The following is a 19,568-nucleotide window of genomic DNA, read 5'->3' as shown; positions in this document are numbered from 1 at the left end:
AAACAAGTAATCAACACATGTATTTTATCATCTTTATTTCACATGATAGCGACATAAGTCTAATATCAAAAATTCAAAAAAGGTAATCCAGTAATTGAAACTTTCGAGTTTAGTCATGACACTGCATGATTCTTCAACTCCGCTAAAATTCCCATCTGAAATGTATAAAATTTGACAGTTTCATCATTTCATAAAATTTGAAAACTTAACAAGTATGTTAGAGCTATTACTAAAGAACATAATTGCTATGTGCAAAACAAACATGTTTTATTTTAAATTCTAAAAGAAATCTCTATAACCTCATAAAATGTAATGAAGTTTTATGTTAAACGCAATTGATTTTTAAAGTAATAAACATAATGCATCACACTAAAAAGAATAACTATTAAACTAAGTACAATTTTCAAAAATCTGCTACTCACGTTGCGGATCCCTTTGTGTAAAGTATTTATAAACTTGCTCTATCTTATCCCACAAAATATCAAATTACCGGAAGACTTGTGTAAACCGATGCAGGCTTATCTCGCAAAGGCATGACTAATAAATAACATGTGTAGAAGAAGATCCTTAGGTGAATTTAGAATAATTTATACATGTGTATAGAATGCAATTTTTTCCTGAACAGTTTAAATTGGTAAAAAAGAAATCCGTTTCCGAAAATAGACCATCTCATGGGATTTTGTAACATAATTGATGATAATGTTTGATGTGCGAATGACCTATTATTTATAAGCGCATGTTCAGGCATTACTATCTTTAAATTATACTAGCAAAATTACACCAGTTAATTTCATAAATGAAAACATTTAAACAGACTTTCTAACCAACCTAATTCCAACGTCTCCTAGACGTCTAAGTCTGACGTCTATTAGACGTCGTGGTTATGACGTTGGTTAGACGTTGGATTCAGGTCGCCGACGTCGCGACCAAAATCCAACGTCTAACCAACGTCGGTACGACGTCAGGTGTTTACTGGGATTGAACTACATTACCAATGGACCACCTCCCTTCTACATCCTAGTTGAAAAACTACATGAAGAGTCACAGCGCCTAAGTCTGCAGATGAAGCTAGTGTCAGAAAGTAAGCTGAAAAAAGCTCAGAGGAAACAAGTGAGGTCTATGCAGACAAAGATTTTTAATATGTGGGAGCAATATGAATCAGACTCCTTGACAACATCTAAACTCTTAAAGAAACTTTCACGTGTTTATGCACCAGTGTTTGAATAATTCAGATGATTAGACATTTCATGGATCAGTGTTTGAATAGTTCAAATTATTAGACATTTCATGGATCAGACTTAGAAATAGTGCATCTCTAATATTATTTATTTTGTAAATATGTATAAAATGTTTGAATAGTGAATAGTTTGATAAGACAATTATGGAGCAACTAGTGTTTAGTTTCAGCGATGAAATAGTGCAACCAGTACCTGCAGCTCTAATCATGCTAATATTATTTATTTTGTATTTTGTGTATATGTGTATAAGTTATTAAGAGTTTTTACAGATATATATATAGGATTCTGATAAGATAGCTGCAGATGCATATATATAAAACAAAATTAGGGTGAAAAATAAAGTATTTAAAACAGACTTGTGTTACTGATTTTTTAACAATAGTAAATAAAGTAGGAAATTTACAAACTCGGACATTAAAGAAAGTCACTTTGATAATTAAATTAGGTGTCAATCACTCCATTGACAGTCTAATAAAGACAGGAGTAAAAAATTTCACAACAGGTGTGAAACAACTGTGCTGTAGGTGCGAAAAGTAATCAATTATTGTGCTAATCTAGTTTTATTAGATCTACTTCTCTAACATTCAATCTACAACTTACATATATTTAAAATATTACATATAATACATAGCTGAATTTATGGGTATTTAAATACTAAATGCCAAAGTAATTGGGTACATTTTGACTTTTTTGGGTACATTTTGACTTAGCCAAGTGGGTACATTTTGACTTTTTTGGGTACATTTTGACTTTACCATGTGGGTACATTTTGGTTTGGGTACGTTTTGACCTGCACCCTTTATTATATATATGCTATATAATGACTGAATCTCATTAATTACACTGAAATGAAGGTACGCTGCATACAGTTTATCTGTGTGATATGACTACGGTCAAACTTTCCTTATGAAACAAAAATATTGAAATAATTGCAGTTGTATGTTTTGCTTGACCTTCACTTTTTTATAGGTGTGACGTCATTGTCCAAAGATTCATGAATAGCGAATATGCATTTGTTAAAGCGGGTTCAGTTGGTCTATCTTAGAAATAAATAAAAATAATAAATAAAAAATCCTTTAATTGATTTTTTTTCTCATGTATTCTAATCAAACTTGATTTGTAGCATCTTTATTAGGCCCGCAGCCAACTTTGTGCAGCTGGGACATTTGACCCCTTTTAGGGGCTGCTAGAGCTAAAACTAGAAATGCCTTTATACAGCGTCTCATGAACAGCTTGGTGGATCTTTGTCATACTTGGTCTGGAGCATCATTATAAGGTCCTCTTCCAAATTTATTTATATAGGAACTTGGGTCCTATTAAGGACCACTACAGCCAAAAGTAGATATGCCTTTCTTCGCATTAACCACTAAGATGTAATGGATTTTTATCAAACTCGAAGTGTAACAATATCGTAAGTTCTCCTGCTATTTTGTTACAAATGGGGATAGGGACCAATTTAGCTAAAAATATAAACACGTTTAATGACCTCGCTTCATGAATCTTCATCAAACTACTGCTGTAATTATTCGTAAAAGGATAAACGAAACAAAATTGCAACCCTACGAAACCTTTGCGAAAAATTAAAATAGAACCATTTAAATTGTAAGTGCGGTGTTTAGTTTTGCAATTTGAAAAATGTTAGATGAAAGATGAATGCTAGATGAAAAATTCATAAACTTCTTTCCTTATTACAATTCGCCGACCATCATTTTTAAAATGTTTTCCAATGTTTCCACCGGTGTCGACATAAACAAGTAATTTAAATGCGTTATAATCACTGTTGTCTGGAGTGTGCAATTACCTTAACCGCAAACATTAAATCTTCCCTTTTGAATGTACGCACACATTGAGTATCCAGTGAATAATTTATAATAGCAGGCGTTACCACACTGGCCATAGCTGTATCTGATTAAGTGATTCCAACGTTGTTTGAGCGGTGAATTTTACGCAGGACAGATGGTGATGAAATATGGCCCGGATTGTATAAATTTCCGGCCTTGTAAGTATGATTTAAAGGAATTTCTACCCGTTATATAACAAACTGAATGAAAACGACGGGTGCACCTGGAGCGCAAATGTCTCAGTTTCTTTTAGCTGAGATTTGTGCCGTTTATTCAAACACTTCTGTACAGTCCAGCGGGGGCAGGACATTTTTGTCAGTTTTCGACATATCGTATCATATATAGTGCTTATCGGGAAAGTAATTATTGAAACACTTCTTATCTAAAAGGCTACCACATGTGTATTTTCATAGAATTATCCGGGTTTGTTTAAGAAAAATCGACCGAAAACCTAATTAACGCATCCCTGTTTCGAGTGGGTCGCTACGCAACACAATCAAGTGGATACTGTCCTGTGTCTTATCCGTCATGAAAAGTCATTGAACCTCACACAGAATAACTTTAGAACGTTCTTTATCATGATGCTAATCCCCCCATTTCTAATATATTGCACATTTCATTTTTATGTTCGCTTAATATTAGACATATATTGAAAATGAGTATAAGAATAAATTAAATGAAAACAAATTTAAATCATCACTTGCTGTGTTAACTGGTGGTATGAATAATACAAATAGTATATCAGATATTGACAGTAATATTATACAGCTTTCTAATATCATGGACGATGTTTGTTCACCATTATTTAGAATATAAGCTAAAATGCAACATACAGAAATCATCAGATAGATCCAATTATGTAGAACATAAACTGAAACTCACTGAAGCTAGAGTATCAAATGCAAAATAATATGGAGTGTACAGAAAATGTTTCAAAACCAAACATTAGTATGAACAATTTTGCTGTATATTTTAAGTCAATTAATAATCCCGAAGATCGTTTTTTCCAGGCAGATGAAGATATTTTGTACTTCAACGAGCGCTTTCTAGATGGGGAAATGCGGGTTATGTTCGCTTAGCTAGATTCGGAAATCACTATGTATGAAATACCCAAAGCTATCAAACAATTACGCCCAAATACAAGTGGAGGTTTAATACATTATTTTCATAAATTATTTAATCTTGTTTGAACATTGGATATTTTCTAGAAAAATGGTCTCAAGGGTTTATAATTCCAATTCCAAAAGGGGGTGACGAAAATGATCCTGCAAATTACAGAGGCATTACATTACTTAGCACTTTAGGAAAACTTTTCACACGTATTTAAATGAAAGATTGAATTGTTGGGCTGAGAAATATTGAGGCTCAAGCTGGTTTTCCAAAAGGGATAGGCACGATTGATAATACATTTATACTAAATTCTTTAATAAGTCTATGTATTAATAAGGGAGATAAACTTTTTTGCGCTTTTGTAAACTTCCTTCGGGATCATTGATTCCAACTCATTTAGATTCGAAGATTGAATACTGCTTAAGCCGGTGCTAGGGGGCGTGGGCAGTGTTGCATTTTCCATTACTGCTCATGAACAGACTCGGTCAAACCGAGTCTGCAATTTTCAGTGTTTGCCTTGTTCTTGAAGGCATTTGATTTTGTTGTAAGGGATATCTTATGGTATAAACAATTCTAATATGACTAACAATGCTTTAATCATCACAACGATATTATGTTGACGTCACGTCAACGTGATATTTAGCGCCATGTACGCATCAAGAAATAGCGCTTTCAAATTTCATGAAATATTTTACTTAATAACATGTTTTAAACGAAATGTCACATTGCATAAATGTGTTAATTAATTTACACACATACTGAGTAAGTTATTCACTTTGCTGAATAATTCGCAATTATTTTCGCCCGAACTGAACTCTGCCGCAAGACGTATTACCATTTCCGGTCCTGGCGTGTATAAACAAAGACCTACTATTGGCGCCATGCTTGCACGAAGAAACAGTTCCATCATATTTGATATAAATTTTACATTCTAGTATGCTTGTCTCTGTTAAAAGACTCTTACGCTAGAATGACGTCACATTAACATGCGGTGACGTCAAATCTTTATTGCGACCAAGAAAGAGCGCTTCTATATTTTGTCTACTGTTTTAGATGAAGTGCATATTAGAATTGAAATAATTCATAGCAAAACCATGTTTTAACACTATTTATACACTTGGTGGTAATACGTCGTACAAAAAAATATTACGCCCGACGTATAACCACCCATCGTGCATAAATAGTGTTAAAACACTCTTTTGCTATAATTTATTTCTTAAATAAAGAACATATTATCGAAATAATCTATAGCAGTGCTTTATCACTATTTATACACTCGGGCGGCTATACGTCGTCCGATATAATTTCACTCGGGCTGTGTTGACGTCACGTCGACGTGATATTTAGCGTCATGTATACATCTAGAAATAGCGCTTTCAAATTTGAATATTTACATTCACCCTATTCTTTTCCATTTGAAATTATGACGTTCATTTCGTATGAACAGCAAAAGGAAAGGCGCGAAAGTTACGTCATCTCTGCTTAGTGATAATCGGCCGCTGTTTTAACGACGTCCGCGTATAGTCAGGGAGAACGTTCCATAGATGACGTCGCAGTTGTTCCGTCTGGTGCACAAAATGGCCGGGAAGCTGATTTTAATGTTAAATGTCACAAAATTTGTGCAATTAATAATATTATCTTGTTTACAAATGGAAAGGAAATATAATGTAAATATAAGAAATGAAACTATTTTTTTCGGTGTTCATGCGGAATGAACGACAGAATAGGATCGGCAGATTAAACATGAATCGCTAGCGCGATTCATGGATTTGCCGATCCTATTATGTCGTTCATTTTGCATGAACACCAGAAAAATAATTTCATTTCTTAATTAAATGTTTTACTTAATAGCATGTTTAAAACGAAAAGTCACATTGAACAACTGTCTTGATTAATTTACACATATATTAAGTTGGTTATTCGCTTTGCAGAATAATTCGCCATCTTTTGCGCCCAAACTGAACTCTCCCGCAAGTCGTATTACCATTTCCGGTCCTGGCGTGCACAAACAAAGAGAATGACGACCTAACAGTTGGCGCCATGCATGCATGAAGAAACAGTTCTGTCATATTTGATCTAAATTTTACAATGAAATTCATATTAGAATCGAAATAATATATAGCAAAACGTTGTTTTAACACTATTTATACACTCGGGCCGTTATACGTCGTTCGAAATAATTCACTCGGGCTGCGCCCTCGTGAAATTGTTACGCCCGGCGTATAACCGCCCATCATGTTTAAATAGTGTTAAAGCATCGTTTTGCTATAAATCATTTTTTAAGTCAAAGATCAAGAGTTTTGACTCATTAAGCGAATGTTTTGTATGTACATTAGGGGTCAGACAGGGTGAGAGCCTGCCCCCTTTCCTGTTAAGCATGTACCTTAATGATATTGAGGAGGTATTTTTATTAAAAGGCATTGAAGGCATTGACATCGATACTATATAAAGATTTGTTTACTTCTATACGCAGATATCGTTTTATTTTCCAAAAGCGCGGAAGGGTTACAAAAGTCTTTAGATGTTTTAGCTGAGTATTGTGATAGATGGAAGTTGACAGTGAATGCAAAAAAAAAAAAAAACAACGAAAATCATGGTTTTTAGAAAAGTGGGTAGACTTAACAGAAATATAAGATTTATATACAAAAATAGAGAATTGGAAATTGTAAGCAAATCTAAGTATTTAGGAGTGTTGTTTAGGTCATACAGCTCATTTAATGAGACAGACAAGATGCTATCAGGCCAAGCACTAAAAGCCATTTTCAAAATGAATAAATACTTATATAAATTTACAGACTAACAACCTAAGCATACTCTTGATCTATTTGACAAACTCATATAACCAATACTTATGCTTCTGAAGTATGGGGATTCAACAAAGGGCCACAAGTCGAACGTATACACTTAGGTTTTTGTAGAAGGTTACTTGGTGTTAAAGTCACAACCCAGAACTCTTTTATTTATGGAGATACAGGTAGAATGATTCTTCAAACTGGCAGAAATTTAAAAATTATAAAAATCTGTAACTCTAATGAGGATAAATATATTAAACAGGTCTATAATTGTTTAAAAAGTTATGTCGAGTTAAATCCAGTGAAAATAAATTGGGTTTCACAGGTAAAACGTATATTATCAAAGTTAGGTTACTATGATGTCTGGCTTTCGCAGGGGGTAGGGGATGTCAACATCTTTCTGCGTCAGTTAAAACAGCGTATTGAGGACATATACGTACAAGAATTAAGGACAAGTTTACATGAATCAAGTAGAGCTATCTTTTATAGAAATATATTTGACTTCAAATTTAACGAATATCTGGATATTGTAACTATAAAAAAAATTTCGGTGTGCACTGTCTAGATTAAGATTAGCCTCTCAGAGACTTGCAGTGGAAACAGGCAGATGGAGAAAACCAGAAAGTATCCCTTATGACGACCGTAAATGCATCGAATTTTAGTTGAAATGTCATCTTAATAGGTAAGTATATAGATGCATACAATTAAGATTCAAACTGTAAACAAAATTAATGGTAGATAAACGTTCAAAATGTCAAACAAGAAACAATATTTACATGTTTTGTCAATTTACCCCATGGTATGGACAGTAAAAAGTGTCCTTTCCACGCAGCCTGACGTAAAGTAGACACTATGTAAAATAAATAGTATTTGACTTGCTATCTGTGATATAAGGGCCGCATTCCATATCTGCGCCGTACAATAGTTAGCATTCATTAATATGCAGATAATAGTCACATGATCTGGGCCTCCTTGAATGTCGGCTGAAGCAGAAACAGCTGTCAAAATTTTTCATGGTCAATATTTTATTTTCTAGGCAGATTTCTGAGAAGCTGTTTTGGAATTAGTAAAAATAGAGGTGAATCTATTGAATCATGCAAATTTTACGATAACCTATCGGAAAAGACTTGACTTTCCACATTTTTGTTTCGGGACGGCGCTTCCGCGAATATCATTTCGTAATGGAATGCCAGGATTTCTTAAGCCTACGAAAACAGTATATTAGACATTATTTCTGGCGCTATCCTAGCTTTTTTAAAAAGTTTTTACAGTTGCATAAAAGGGATAATATCAATGATGTACGTAATTTTTCCATTTATATATACAAAGCTTTTGAAGTAAGAAATAATACAAATAGGGTCTAAAGGTATGTAGACGTACACTTCTGATATACATATAGCTGTTGTCTTAATTTCAAATTTCTATTTTTGTACAATATAAATGCATATCAACACTAACTTATGATAAAACAACTATTTCAAACATTACTTGATCCAATACATGCTGTCTCTCCCGTTTAACAATTTATTTAGACAGTGAAACTTGTTTGTACTTTTTGTCATCTTGCCATACCATGTTTTAGATTATGAATTGTATATGATGCTATGCTCATGAATCTTGTCAGTTAAGGGATGTAACTCCCCCACGTATGATATTCAACAACCTACCATTCTAGCATAAAACTCCTGTTCTTGTCACTTTTTGGGGGTATTTTAACAGGAGAGAAAACGGATAATTCAAATGGAAATGACGTCAACGTGGAAAAACAACACGGATATTCCCGCGCATTTCATGGAAATTTAATGACGTTGAGGGATAATGTATTCATTTATTCGTTTTTTTTTTCCGCATTCTAGCATAAAACTCCTGTTCTTGTCACTTTTCGGGGGTGTTTTAACAGGAGAGAAAATGTGTGTTAACAGAGAGATTCTCGCGCTCGCGTGCTGTTATAATACCTTTTTAGCTCATCTGATTTTTTGAAAAAAAATGATGAGTTATTGTCATCACTTGAGCGGTTGTCGGCGTCGGCGTTGCCTGGTTAAGTTTTATGTTTAGGTCAGCTTTTCTCCTAAACTATCAAAGCTATTGCTTTGAAACTTGGAATACTTGTTCACCATCATAAGCTGACCCTGTATAGCAAGAAACATAACTCCATCTTGCTTTTTGCAAGATTTATGGCCCCTTTTGTACTTAGAAAATATCAGATTTCTTGGTTAAGTTTTATGTTTAGGTCAACTTTTCTCCTAAACTATCAAAGCTATTGCTTTGAAACTTGGAATACTTGTTCACCATTATAAGCAGACCCTGTACATCAAGAAACATAACTCCATCTTGCTTTTTGCAATAATTATTGCCCCTTTTGGACTTAGAAAATCAGTTTTTTTGGTTAAGTTTTATGTTTAGGTCAGCTTTTCTCCTAAACTATCAAAGCTATTGCTTTGAAACTTGGAATACTTGTTCACCATCATAAGCTGACCCTGTATAGCCAGAAACATAACTCCATCTTGCTTTTTGCAAGATTTATGGCCCCTTTTGTACTTAGAAAATATCAGATTTCTTGGTTAAGTTTTATGTTTAGGTCAACTTTTTCTCTTAAACTATCAAAGCTATTGCTTTGAAACTTGCAACACTTGTTCACCATCATAAGCTGACCCTGTACAGCAAGCAACATAACTCCATCCTGCTTTATGCAATAATTATTGCCCCTTTTGGACTTAGAAAATCATTTTCTTGGTTGAGTATTATGTTTAAGTCAACTTCTCTTATAAACTATCAAAGCTATTGCTTTAAAACTTGCAACAGTTTTTCACCATCATAAGTGGACACTGTACATCAAGAAACATAACTCTATCCTGCTTTTTGCAAGAATGATGGCCCTTTTTAGACTTAGAAAATCATGGATAGGACAATATTTCTATTATACAAAAAAAATCAGATGAGCGTCAGCACCCGCAAGGCGGTGCTCTTGTTATATATGCGCATTCCGTGGCAAAGCGTAAACGTAATTCGGCCCCAAAACGGATAATTCAAAACGAAATGACGTCAACGTAAAAAAACAACTCAGACATTCCCGCGCATTTCGTGGAAATTTAATGACGTTGAGTGACATTGTATTCATTTATCAGTTTTTACGCTTTTTATGCTAGAATAGCGTTAGCGCATGTTCATTTCGTGTGATAACATTTGCAGCGAATCCGTCCGATAGTGATGATATCGGATTATTGGTTTTATTGATTTTTATGATAGGTAGATCTGTCCCGCTTTATCGGTTTCGAGATGTTACTAAAAGTTGGTAATGAGAATCCCTCGGGATACGTTGGTGCCCTCGCCCTAACGTACCAATGTACCCCGAGGAATTCTGAAGATGTTATAACACGAAAAAACATGCGTTATCCCTACATTTTATGCTAGAATAGCGTTAGCGCATGTTACTACGGGCTCGGGCACCAACCAATCCCTCGGGATTCTGCAGACGTTATCCCTACAAAACAATCAAAAGTGGGTTAACTCTTTAAATCAGTATAGTTGCATCTCATTCACTTTTACTCCCTTAAAACAATGCATTGCTATTTTATTACTGATTTATTTTATAATGTAGGGATAACGCATGTTTTTTCGTGTTATAACATCTGCAGAATCCCGAGGGATTGGTTGGTGCCCGAGCCCGTTAGGGCGAGGGTACCAACGTATCCCGAGGGATTCTGCAAATGCTATAACACGAAATGAACATGCGCTGACGCTATTCTAGCATAAAACACGTAAAAACTGATAAATGAATACAATGTCACTCAACGTCATTAAATTTCCACGAAATGCGCGGGAATGTCCAAGTTTTTTTTTTTAGTTGACGTCATTTGTTTTGAATTATCCGTTTTGGGGCTGAATGACGTTTACGCTTTGCCACGGAACGCGCATAAATAAAAGTTACTAAATGTGTCCAAACCTGACCATTGCTCAGACCCCAAGGTTCAAACATTCAATTGTTTAAGATGCTGTACAAAATTTAATATTAAAACTAGTACATAATATTCTAGCATAAAACTGCTGTTCTTGTCACTTTTCGGGGGGTGTTTTAACAGGAGAGAAAACGTGTGTTAACAAGGAGATTCTCGCGCTCGCGTGCTGTTATAACACCTTTTTATATATGTGCGTTCCGTGGCAAAACGTAAACGCCATTCGGCCCCAAAACGGATAATTCAAAACGAAATGACGTCAGCGTAAAAAAACAACTCAGACATTCCCGCGCATTTCGTGGAAATTTAATGACGTTGAGTGAGATTGTATTCATTTATCAGTTTTTTACGCGTTTTATGCTAGAATAGCGTTAGCGCATGTTCTTTTCGTGTTATAACATCTTCAGAATCCCTTGGGAATCGTTGGTACCCTCGCCCTAACGGGCTCGGGCACCAACCAATCCCTCGGGATTCTGCAGATGTTATAATACGAAAAAACATACGTTATCCCTACAAATCAACATTTAATGAAGTACTAGTATTGCTTAATTTCTTCAATTTGACTGCTTATCTTTAATAATGATACATGTATGCTCACACTTACTGTCAACAAGAGGCAGATATTATAGATACAAAAACAATATCAATGTAGGGATAACGCATGTTTTTTCGTGTTATAACGTCTGCAGAATCCGGAGGGATTCTGCAGATGTTATAACACGAAATGAACATGCGCTAACGCTATTCTAGCATAAAACGCGGAAAAAATACTAATAAATGAATACATCCTACATCAACGTCATTAAATTTCCATGAAATGCGCGGGAATGTCTGAGCTGTATTTTACGTTGACGTCATTTTGTTTTGAATTCTCTCTGTTAACACACGTTTTCTCTCCTGTTAAAACACCCCCGAAAAGTGACAAGAACAGCAGTTTTATGCTAGAATGGTAGGTTGTTGAATATCATACGTGGTGGAATGTCTAAATAAATTGTTAAACGGGAGAGATGCGAAATGAACGACAGAATAGGGTGGCAAATCCATGAATCGCGCTCAATAGGGAATAATCGAACAATCTACGACATGTCCGAGGAGAAAAATAATCACTTTCGGGAAAGACAGTGGACTAACATCTTAGTTTTGATGATTTACTAGTAACTAGAATGTGTCTGTAGGACACAGGGTGTGCCCCCCACTGGTACATTTGTCACAAATAAGGTGAAATAATTCAAATGTTTGCAGTCTTAATGGGGTATAGCCTCCAAAAAAAATATGAGAAGGATTCATTATTCTATGCCATATACTTTTGAGCTATGAGCATCAGAAACAAAAAATCCACTATTTTGGCTATTTCATGGGCCATAACTCTGTAATAAATGCTAAAATTCTCAAGAAGAATGCCAAGTGTGCAAGGTCACATTATGATAAAGACTCAAGCAAGGTTTCATGAATTTACATTAAATATTTTCTGAGTGAGGCACATAATTAGGTGAAAATGTTCATTTTTTGACTATATCAGGGGCCATAACTCTAAAAATAGGGGGCGGACTCAGATGAAAAATAGTAGGTGCACAAGTTCATGTCATGATAAAGACTCATGCAAGGTTTCATCAATTTATATCAAATACTTTCTGAGCTAGGGGGGTCACAAGGTGAAAATGTGCATTTTTGACTATTTCAGGGGCCATAACTCTAGAAATAGGGCACGGACCCATATTAAAAATAGGAGATGCGCAAGTTCATATCATGATTAAGACTCATGCAAGGTTTCATGAATCTATATCAAATACTTTTTGAGCTAGGCGTGTCACATGGTGAAAATGTGCATTTTTGACTATTTCATGGGCCATAACTCTAAAAATAGGGGGCGGAGCCAAATGAAGAATAGTAGGTGCGCAAGTTCATATCATCATAAAGACTCATGCAAGGTTTCATCAATTTATATCAAATACTTTTTGAGCTAGGCCTGTCACAAGGTGAACATTATTTTTGACTATTTCAGGGGCCATAACTCTAAAATTAGGGGGTGGAGCCAGACAAAAAATAGAAGGTGCGCAAGTTCATATCATGATAAAGACTCATGCAAGGTTTCATCAATTTATATCAAATACTTTTTGAGCTAGGCGCGTCATGAACTTTGGACGAACGCACGGACAAGAGCAAATTTATATGCCCCCACCACTCATGGGGGGGGGGGGGGGGGGGGGGGGGGGGCACAATAAAAGCTCACTTTTTACCTGGTATATCTGATGTAATAGATAATTGACCGGGTATGTTTTAATTAACTGAACGGATTAAAAATAGAATCTGTAAAATCGACCTACCAAGTGACCATCGCTTGTAACCGTGTGTTGACCTCGCTGTGTTCAAGTTTTTCTTTGTTATCCGTGCACTCGTTAATTTTTTTTTTTTAATTTTTGATGCCTATTTACCGTAATTACTCACTTTTTGGACATGTTACCTAATAACAGGCATTTATTGTCGTAGTATTTCATCTTTTCCAAATCCGTCCATCAAAAGGTTTCACATTCGTACTTCATCTGCATATGTTACACGACCATGTTTAAAACGCATCTTTATATTTGTGGAAATATTTCTTAATGGAGAACTCATATAAGTTTTTGTAAACTTGTTTTCTAATCAATACATATACAAAATTCATGTATATTGTTATATGTGCAGTTTTCTAAATAAATACTGTTTAAACCAAATTCTGTACAGAATGTTCCAACGTTTTCGTCGATGCTGGAAAAACTCGTCTGATATCCGACGTGTAAGATGACCCAAGAATGAAAATATGCTACTTTAGTACAGTAGCACCTTAAAGAAACACATTCGTTTTATTTTTTCCATTAGGTTATCTGAAGAGTAAGGCATACAAAAAAGGAATTAATCACTGTTGTAGATACTGACTGCAATATTCGGCACTCAAGTAATTGTTTTTCTTTAACTCTAAGGAGCATTATTACCATCTAAACATTTACCTCCAAGCTGCACTTACGAGCAGCGGAATAGTTTTATATTCTGACATCAAGGAGAAGAATCATACAAAGGAAAATGAAAACCTGTTCGGTCATTTACAGCACATGTTTTTCTTTACTATCTCAAACACATGAAAATGTTCCAGATAATGCCATACTTAATTCTAGTTGAACGGAAAACTTGATTTTAGAAGGAAAAAAGTACATTCACATGAAATTAAGTGTGCATTAATTAAGAAATGATTTATAGCAAAAAGAGGGCTTTATCACTATTCATGCACGATAGGCGGTTATACTTCTTGGTCGCAACAAAAACTTCGATGTCTCCGCACGTTAACGTGACGTCATTCTAGTGTAAGAGTGTTTTAACAGAGACTAGCATATTAGAATGGTACATGTGATATTAACGTAGATCATGGACGACATTTTATATGAGAGATAAGGCCCGGCAAGTAAGACACAGAGCAGTATGCACTTGATTGCGTTGCATAGCGGCCCACTCGCAACTGCGTTGCGTTAGGTTTTCGGCCAAACCCGTTTAATTCTATGAAAATCGACATGCTTTGTTTAATGAGATAGCCTTTAGATAAGAATTGTTTTAACAATTACTTGTTCCCGACAAGCACTATATATGATGCGATATTGTCGAAACTTTACAAAAATTTCCTTCCCCCGCCGGACCGTACACAAGTGTTTGAATAAACGGCACAAATCTCAGCTAAATGGATACATGTGCTAAGAAACGGAGACATTTGCGCTCCAGGTGCACCCATCATTTTCATTCATTTTGTTATATAACGGGTAGAAATTCCTTTAAATCATACTTACAAGACCGGAAATTTATACAGTCGGCCATATTTCACAATCTGTTCTGCTCAAACAACATTGGAACCACTTGATCTGATAAAGCTATGGCCAGTGTGGTTACTGATGCATATATTGTCTTCTTGTGCAAGTCAGATTATTTTTCACCGAGTTATTGCCCTTTGATTATTCAACATTAGCATACTATATCACAATTTTTTGTGCGGAGTATTCCTCAGCAACAGATTGTTTGAATTTATTGAGACCTCATAGAAAGCTTCACTCTCAAAAGGAAATGCGCATATTTTCTTCATGTTCCAGCCGGATGATTTTTACTGAGTTATTGCCCTTTGATTATTTAAAGTTAGTAAACTATAGTGCTACCCTTGTCCGAAGTATTTCGCACGAATCCTGTGTTAGAATTCAGCGAAAAATGAGTAATAACCCTTTAATTATTCAACATTAGTATACTATAGCGCCATCCTTATACGGGGTAATTTTCAGCAACCTCTGGCTGAAATTAAATGAAAATCTATAGGAGGCGTCCTCTCAAGAGGAGATTGACATATATATTGTCCTCATGTTCCGGTCGGATGATTTTTCAGTGATTTATTCAATTTTATTATTCAACCACACTTTGTATCCAAATATTATTAACTTTGTGGCGGCCACAAAGGTGTAAATTAAAGCAATGTTTTAATGTTTTACAATATGGTATAATAAAATGGGACAGACGGTTGATGAAAATCTCAATTTTAGTACGAGTGGTGAATAAAACAAATCGAAGTAATGTGATTTTGATCTTATTTTGCAGGAAGCAAATATAAGAGGAAAAATCTCTCTCAAAATATATTTGACTCATACTTTTCTCTTCTTTTCAAGTAGTTGTAAAAATTATAGGATATTTAAAACAAAATTTGGTTTTGAAGAATATCTGATCAGTACACAAACAAAATATCTTAAGTATATTGTTAAATTCAGAACAAGAAATCACAGACTGCCTATAGAAACCGGTTGTTGGAATAGAATCCCTTTAGAATTAAGGAAATGTACATTATGTAATCAAAATATTGGCGATGAGTTTCATTATCTCTTAGAATGTTCAGCATTAAATATTGCAAGAAAAAAATTTATCAAACCACAATACATAAGGAACCCTAATATCATATCATTTGAAAAATTAATGACAACCAATTTACACAGTCATGTTGAATATAGAAAGCTATGTATGTTTATTAAGGAAATTATTAAAATATTTGAGTGATGTTTTGAATACAGTGATTTATGCTAGTGGTGATATATGTATACTTTTTGTCAGGCATTATTGTCATTACTACAAATGAAATGTTTTTGGTTATATATATTCTGTTGAAAGGAACATCTCCCTTTGTATAACCATGTTAAATGTAAAATATTTAGCCTCACTGATATTATATGTCAATATTATATTTTGCCTCATATTATCATGTGTATCATGAAATGAGAGTAATAAATTGAATTGAATTGAATTGAATCTTCAGTTTTATGTCAGTTTTAGGATGATTCTTGAAAATGAGGTATGAGAGAGAAAATTGTATAAAACAATGGAATAGCCAGAATTTCAAAATATGGGTTTTAAGATTTGTCATCATCGGAAAGCACGTCTGTATAGTTGATGCATCATTCGCAAAAATTCTAACTAGACCTGTAAAAATCTGAGTCAAATATTTACTTTTATATGCTTTGATTAAAGTTGGCATGCACTTTGAAACAGGAATAACCAAACTATTTAAATGAATTCAAAACAAATTAAGATTACAGAATTATGCGTTGTAATCCTCAAGATCAAATCTCGTTAACAATTAATTTTCTTGCAAAATAAATCCAGCACGATTTTGTCAAACAAGAAACTCACTCCAACAACCAGAAGACGTAAAATCTATAAACAAGAAAAAGGTGACTTTAATCAGAGCCTACAAAAAAAGGCACCGAGGCTGCAGAAATAAGCATGAATATCCAACAGGTAAAGCCACGTTCAAAAAATGCCCAAATCACAACCCACAGTACACGTAAGTGCATAAGACAAACACACGCACATACAAAAGCAAACACAAGAGGACAAAAACAATCAAATAAAGGAGTACAGTGAGAAACCTCTTTTGGAACGGCCAGTGGCAAAACCACCACTGGGGAGTTAAAACCGGTTTTCTTGGGGCACACCTACCCCCCATGATCCAGAGTCATAGGTCTGTGTAAATAAAAGTTATCCCCGCCAAGAGATTCCTAATACATGCAATAGCAACAGAAGGCATGGCATGTAAACACAAAAATGCCCTTGTAAATTGATATAAAAAGCAAACCTTAAGACCAAACTACATGCGCGTTCCCAATCCCTGTCATTGTATGCATAATTGTTACTACGTCAATGGCCTCTGGTCTGGCTGAATGAAATCCTAATTAAAACAATAGGTGAACAACTGCACATACCGAGTAACAATCAAGTGAGGCTTGATGAATCTAGGTCAAATACTTTTTGATATATCAGTAGTGCGGGGTGGCACTCTAGATCACTTTTTTTCCTTCTCTATCTATATAAAGCCACAATCTTGGATGGGGAGGAGTGAAATTTCTGGATGGGACTCATTTAAATGAAATGACTTCACGTTGACCAACCAGTATGTTTGTTTGACATTTTAGACATAGAGGACATTTTATAAGAGATGTCTGTTCTCCATTTTCGATATAGAGGACATTTTGCGAGGAAGAGTTGTTTGAGATGAAATCGAGCAAAACTTTTTGGAATTTTATTTCTCTAAATCTCGCAAATAACTCAATGTAAATCAGAAATTATAATCTCCATATAATAAATAATTCATTTACAAAAGTGTGTAAATATGGGTAACATAAAAAGGATAATTCTGATGAATATATAAAATGTGTTCAGTAAACATCTATCACAGTTGATCTGAATATCGTATAAGATACTGTCAATTTATCTCATCACAGTTAGTTCCTGATTTTAATTGTTTCAAGTCAGTAACTGGCCACTGTCTGGCTGTTCGCAATGTTTTAAAGAGAGTTTCTCAAGCACATTCCTCAAGTTTCTGTCTGTCATGTGTACTAAGAAGAAACAGTATCTGAACGGTTGTTGCCTTTTTGTCCCAGCAGTAAATTTTGTTATTACGCTCGTCCTTCTTCAACTATGGAGAAAGTGCCAAGATGCTCCTCCTGTCTTTATTTCAGGCAAGGACATTTGCATTTCTGTTATTATTTTACTAAATGTGTCCAAACCTGACCATTGCTCAGACCCCAAGGTTCAAATATTCAATTGTTTAAGATGCTGTACAAATATTAAAACTAGTACATGTAAATCAACATTTAATAAAGTACTAGTATTGCTTAATTTCTTCAATTTGACTGCTTTTCTTTAATAATGATACATGTATGCTCACACTTACTGTCAACAAGAGGCAGATATAATACATACAAAAACAATATCAACATTTATACGAAAACATTGACAAGAAACACCTTGAAATTTTACTGATTTTCAGAGTCGTGTAGACTTTTAGAATTCTTTATCAAATAACTGTGAACAGTTTTGTTATTTTATAAATCATCCAAAATATTTTAACATGTAACTGCTCTTGAATCATCACTTCAGTTCAATACAGATATATCTGTTTTGGTACGCATATGTTCCGTGAAGATTATGTTGTTGTCAGTCTTAACAAGGATGGTACTGTCCAGTTGAAAATTTCATAACAGAACAGATATATTATCGCACAATTTAGTTATTCTGTCAGATTTTGTTCTGTAACTGGCAACACTGACACCAAGAACTCCTGCTAGACCCTTTACCTGGAAATACAGAAGATTGGCGAAGTATCAGAAGACTGGCAAAGCGTAAGAAAACTGGCAAAATATCAGAAGACTGGCAAAGCTTAAGAAGATTGGCCAAGTGTATAAATGAACTTGCAAGGCCTTTATTTTTTTATTCTTTGTTTTACAAACCCTCCTACGACAAAATAAATTGGGGAATTTTATTTTTCTGTCGTGGAATTTCTATCAATTTATTTTTTTATTTCCTCCTCTGTCATTATTCATTATTTTTTACTCTATACTCCTTTCTTACAGTAAAATAAAATTGGGATTTGAAATTTTATTTTTGATTTTATTCCCTCCTCCTACAACACTTTGTCAATTCCACAGTTCGTAAAACGAACAATCAAAAAAATAAAGGCCCAGGATTAGTATCTCTGCAAAAACAGAATTGATCAACAAATAAAAATGGTCACATTTGAATAAAGGTGCTTTAAACAACTTTTTGTTGAGACAAAAATAATCAGTTGTTCAAGATTTGTATGTTTTGAGTCAAACAAATTTTGTTGTTTTTGTTTTCGGTCACAAGTCCACTAACCTGTTCATTAGACTCCATCATGTGCAGAACTGCTGTCAACAGATGGAACGCTGAAGTGAAAAACAATATTGTTTTATATGTGTAGTATTTCAGACTATATTTAAGAAGTGAAACTCTTGTCAAAGACCATTTGCAATGTCTTCTATTTCTGTTAAAGCATAAAGACGTTTTAATAAGGACATCTGTTAATGATGTTTTGATATGAATATTATGTTAACTAATTATTTATATATTCCGAGTTTCAGAAGTGAAATTCTGGCTGTGACTGGTTTCAAATTACAGGTAGAAATAATTTTACAATACTGCTACTGGTAACTGTGAACATGAGTTAACAACAGCAGTGATATTTAGAAATTGCTTTTCACGAGAAACGTATGTCTCCCACCACATAACCCTCAGAAATTGTAAAATGCAACAAATTAAGGGCCATAACTCCGAGGAAAATCACTG

General features: G+C 34.5%; 1 protein-coding gene and 1 long non-coding RNA gene across 2 annotated transcripts in view; both read right to left on the bottom strand.

Annotated features, from left to right (window-relative positions):
• Nucleotides 1-20: 20 nt before the first annotated feature.
• On the bottom strand, nt 21-3,179 carry LOC128553524 (uncharacterized). The gene is made up of 2 exons (XR_008369362.1): nt 423-3,179; nt 21-155 (listed from the first exon to the last, which is right to left on the bottom strand). It is a non-coding gene; the product is annotated as an uncharacterized LOC128553524 (long non-coding RNA).
• Nucleotides 3,180-17,487: 14,308 nt separating this feature from the next.
• The window catches only part of LOC123563678 (uncharacterized), a 39,459-nt gene continuing 37,378 nt past the window's right edge, over nt 17,488-19,568 (bottom strand). The window contains exons 9-10 of the mRNA XM_053534640.1: nt 19,119-19,168; nt 17,488-18,559 (exon numbers count right to left, since the gene is read on the bottom strand). Coding sequence (XP_053390615.1) covers nt 18,458-18,559; nt 19,119-19,168 — 152 coding nt within the window. The 3' untranslated portion in view covers nt 17,488-18,457. The remainder of the gene's footprint in view (nt 18,560-19,118; nt 19,169-19,568) is intronic.

Source organism: Mercenaria mercenaria, chromosome 2 (assembly GCF_021730395.1).
Source record: "Mercenaria mercenaria strain notata chromosome 2, MADL_Memer_1, whole genome shotgun sequence".
NCBI lineage: Eukaryota > Metazoa > Mollusca > Bivalvia > Venerida > Veneridae > Mercenaria > Mercenaria mercenaria.
The sequence above is the reverse complement of the archived record's forward strand: the minus strand, read 5'-3'. Positions and strand labels throughout refer to the sequence as shown.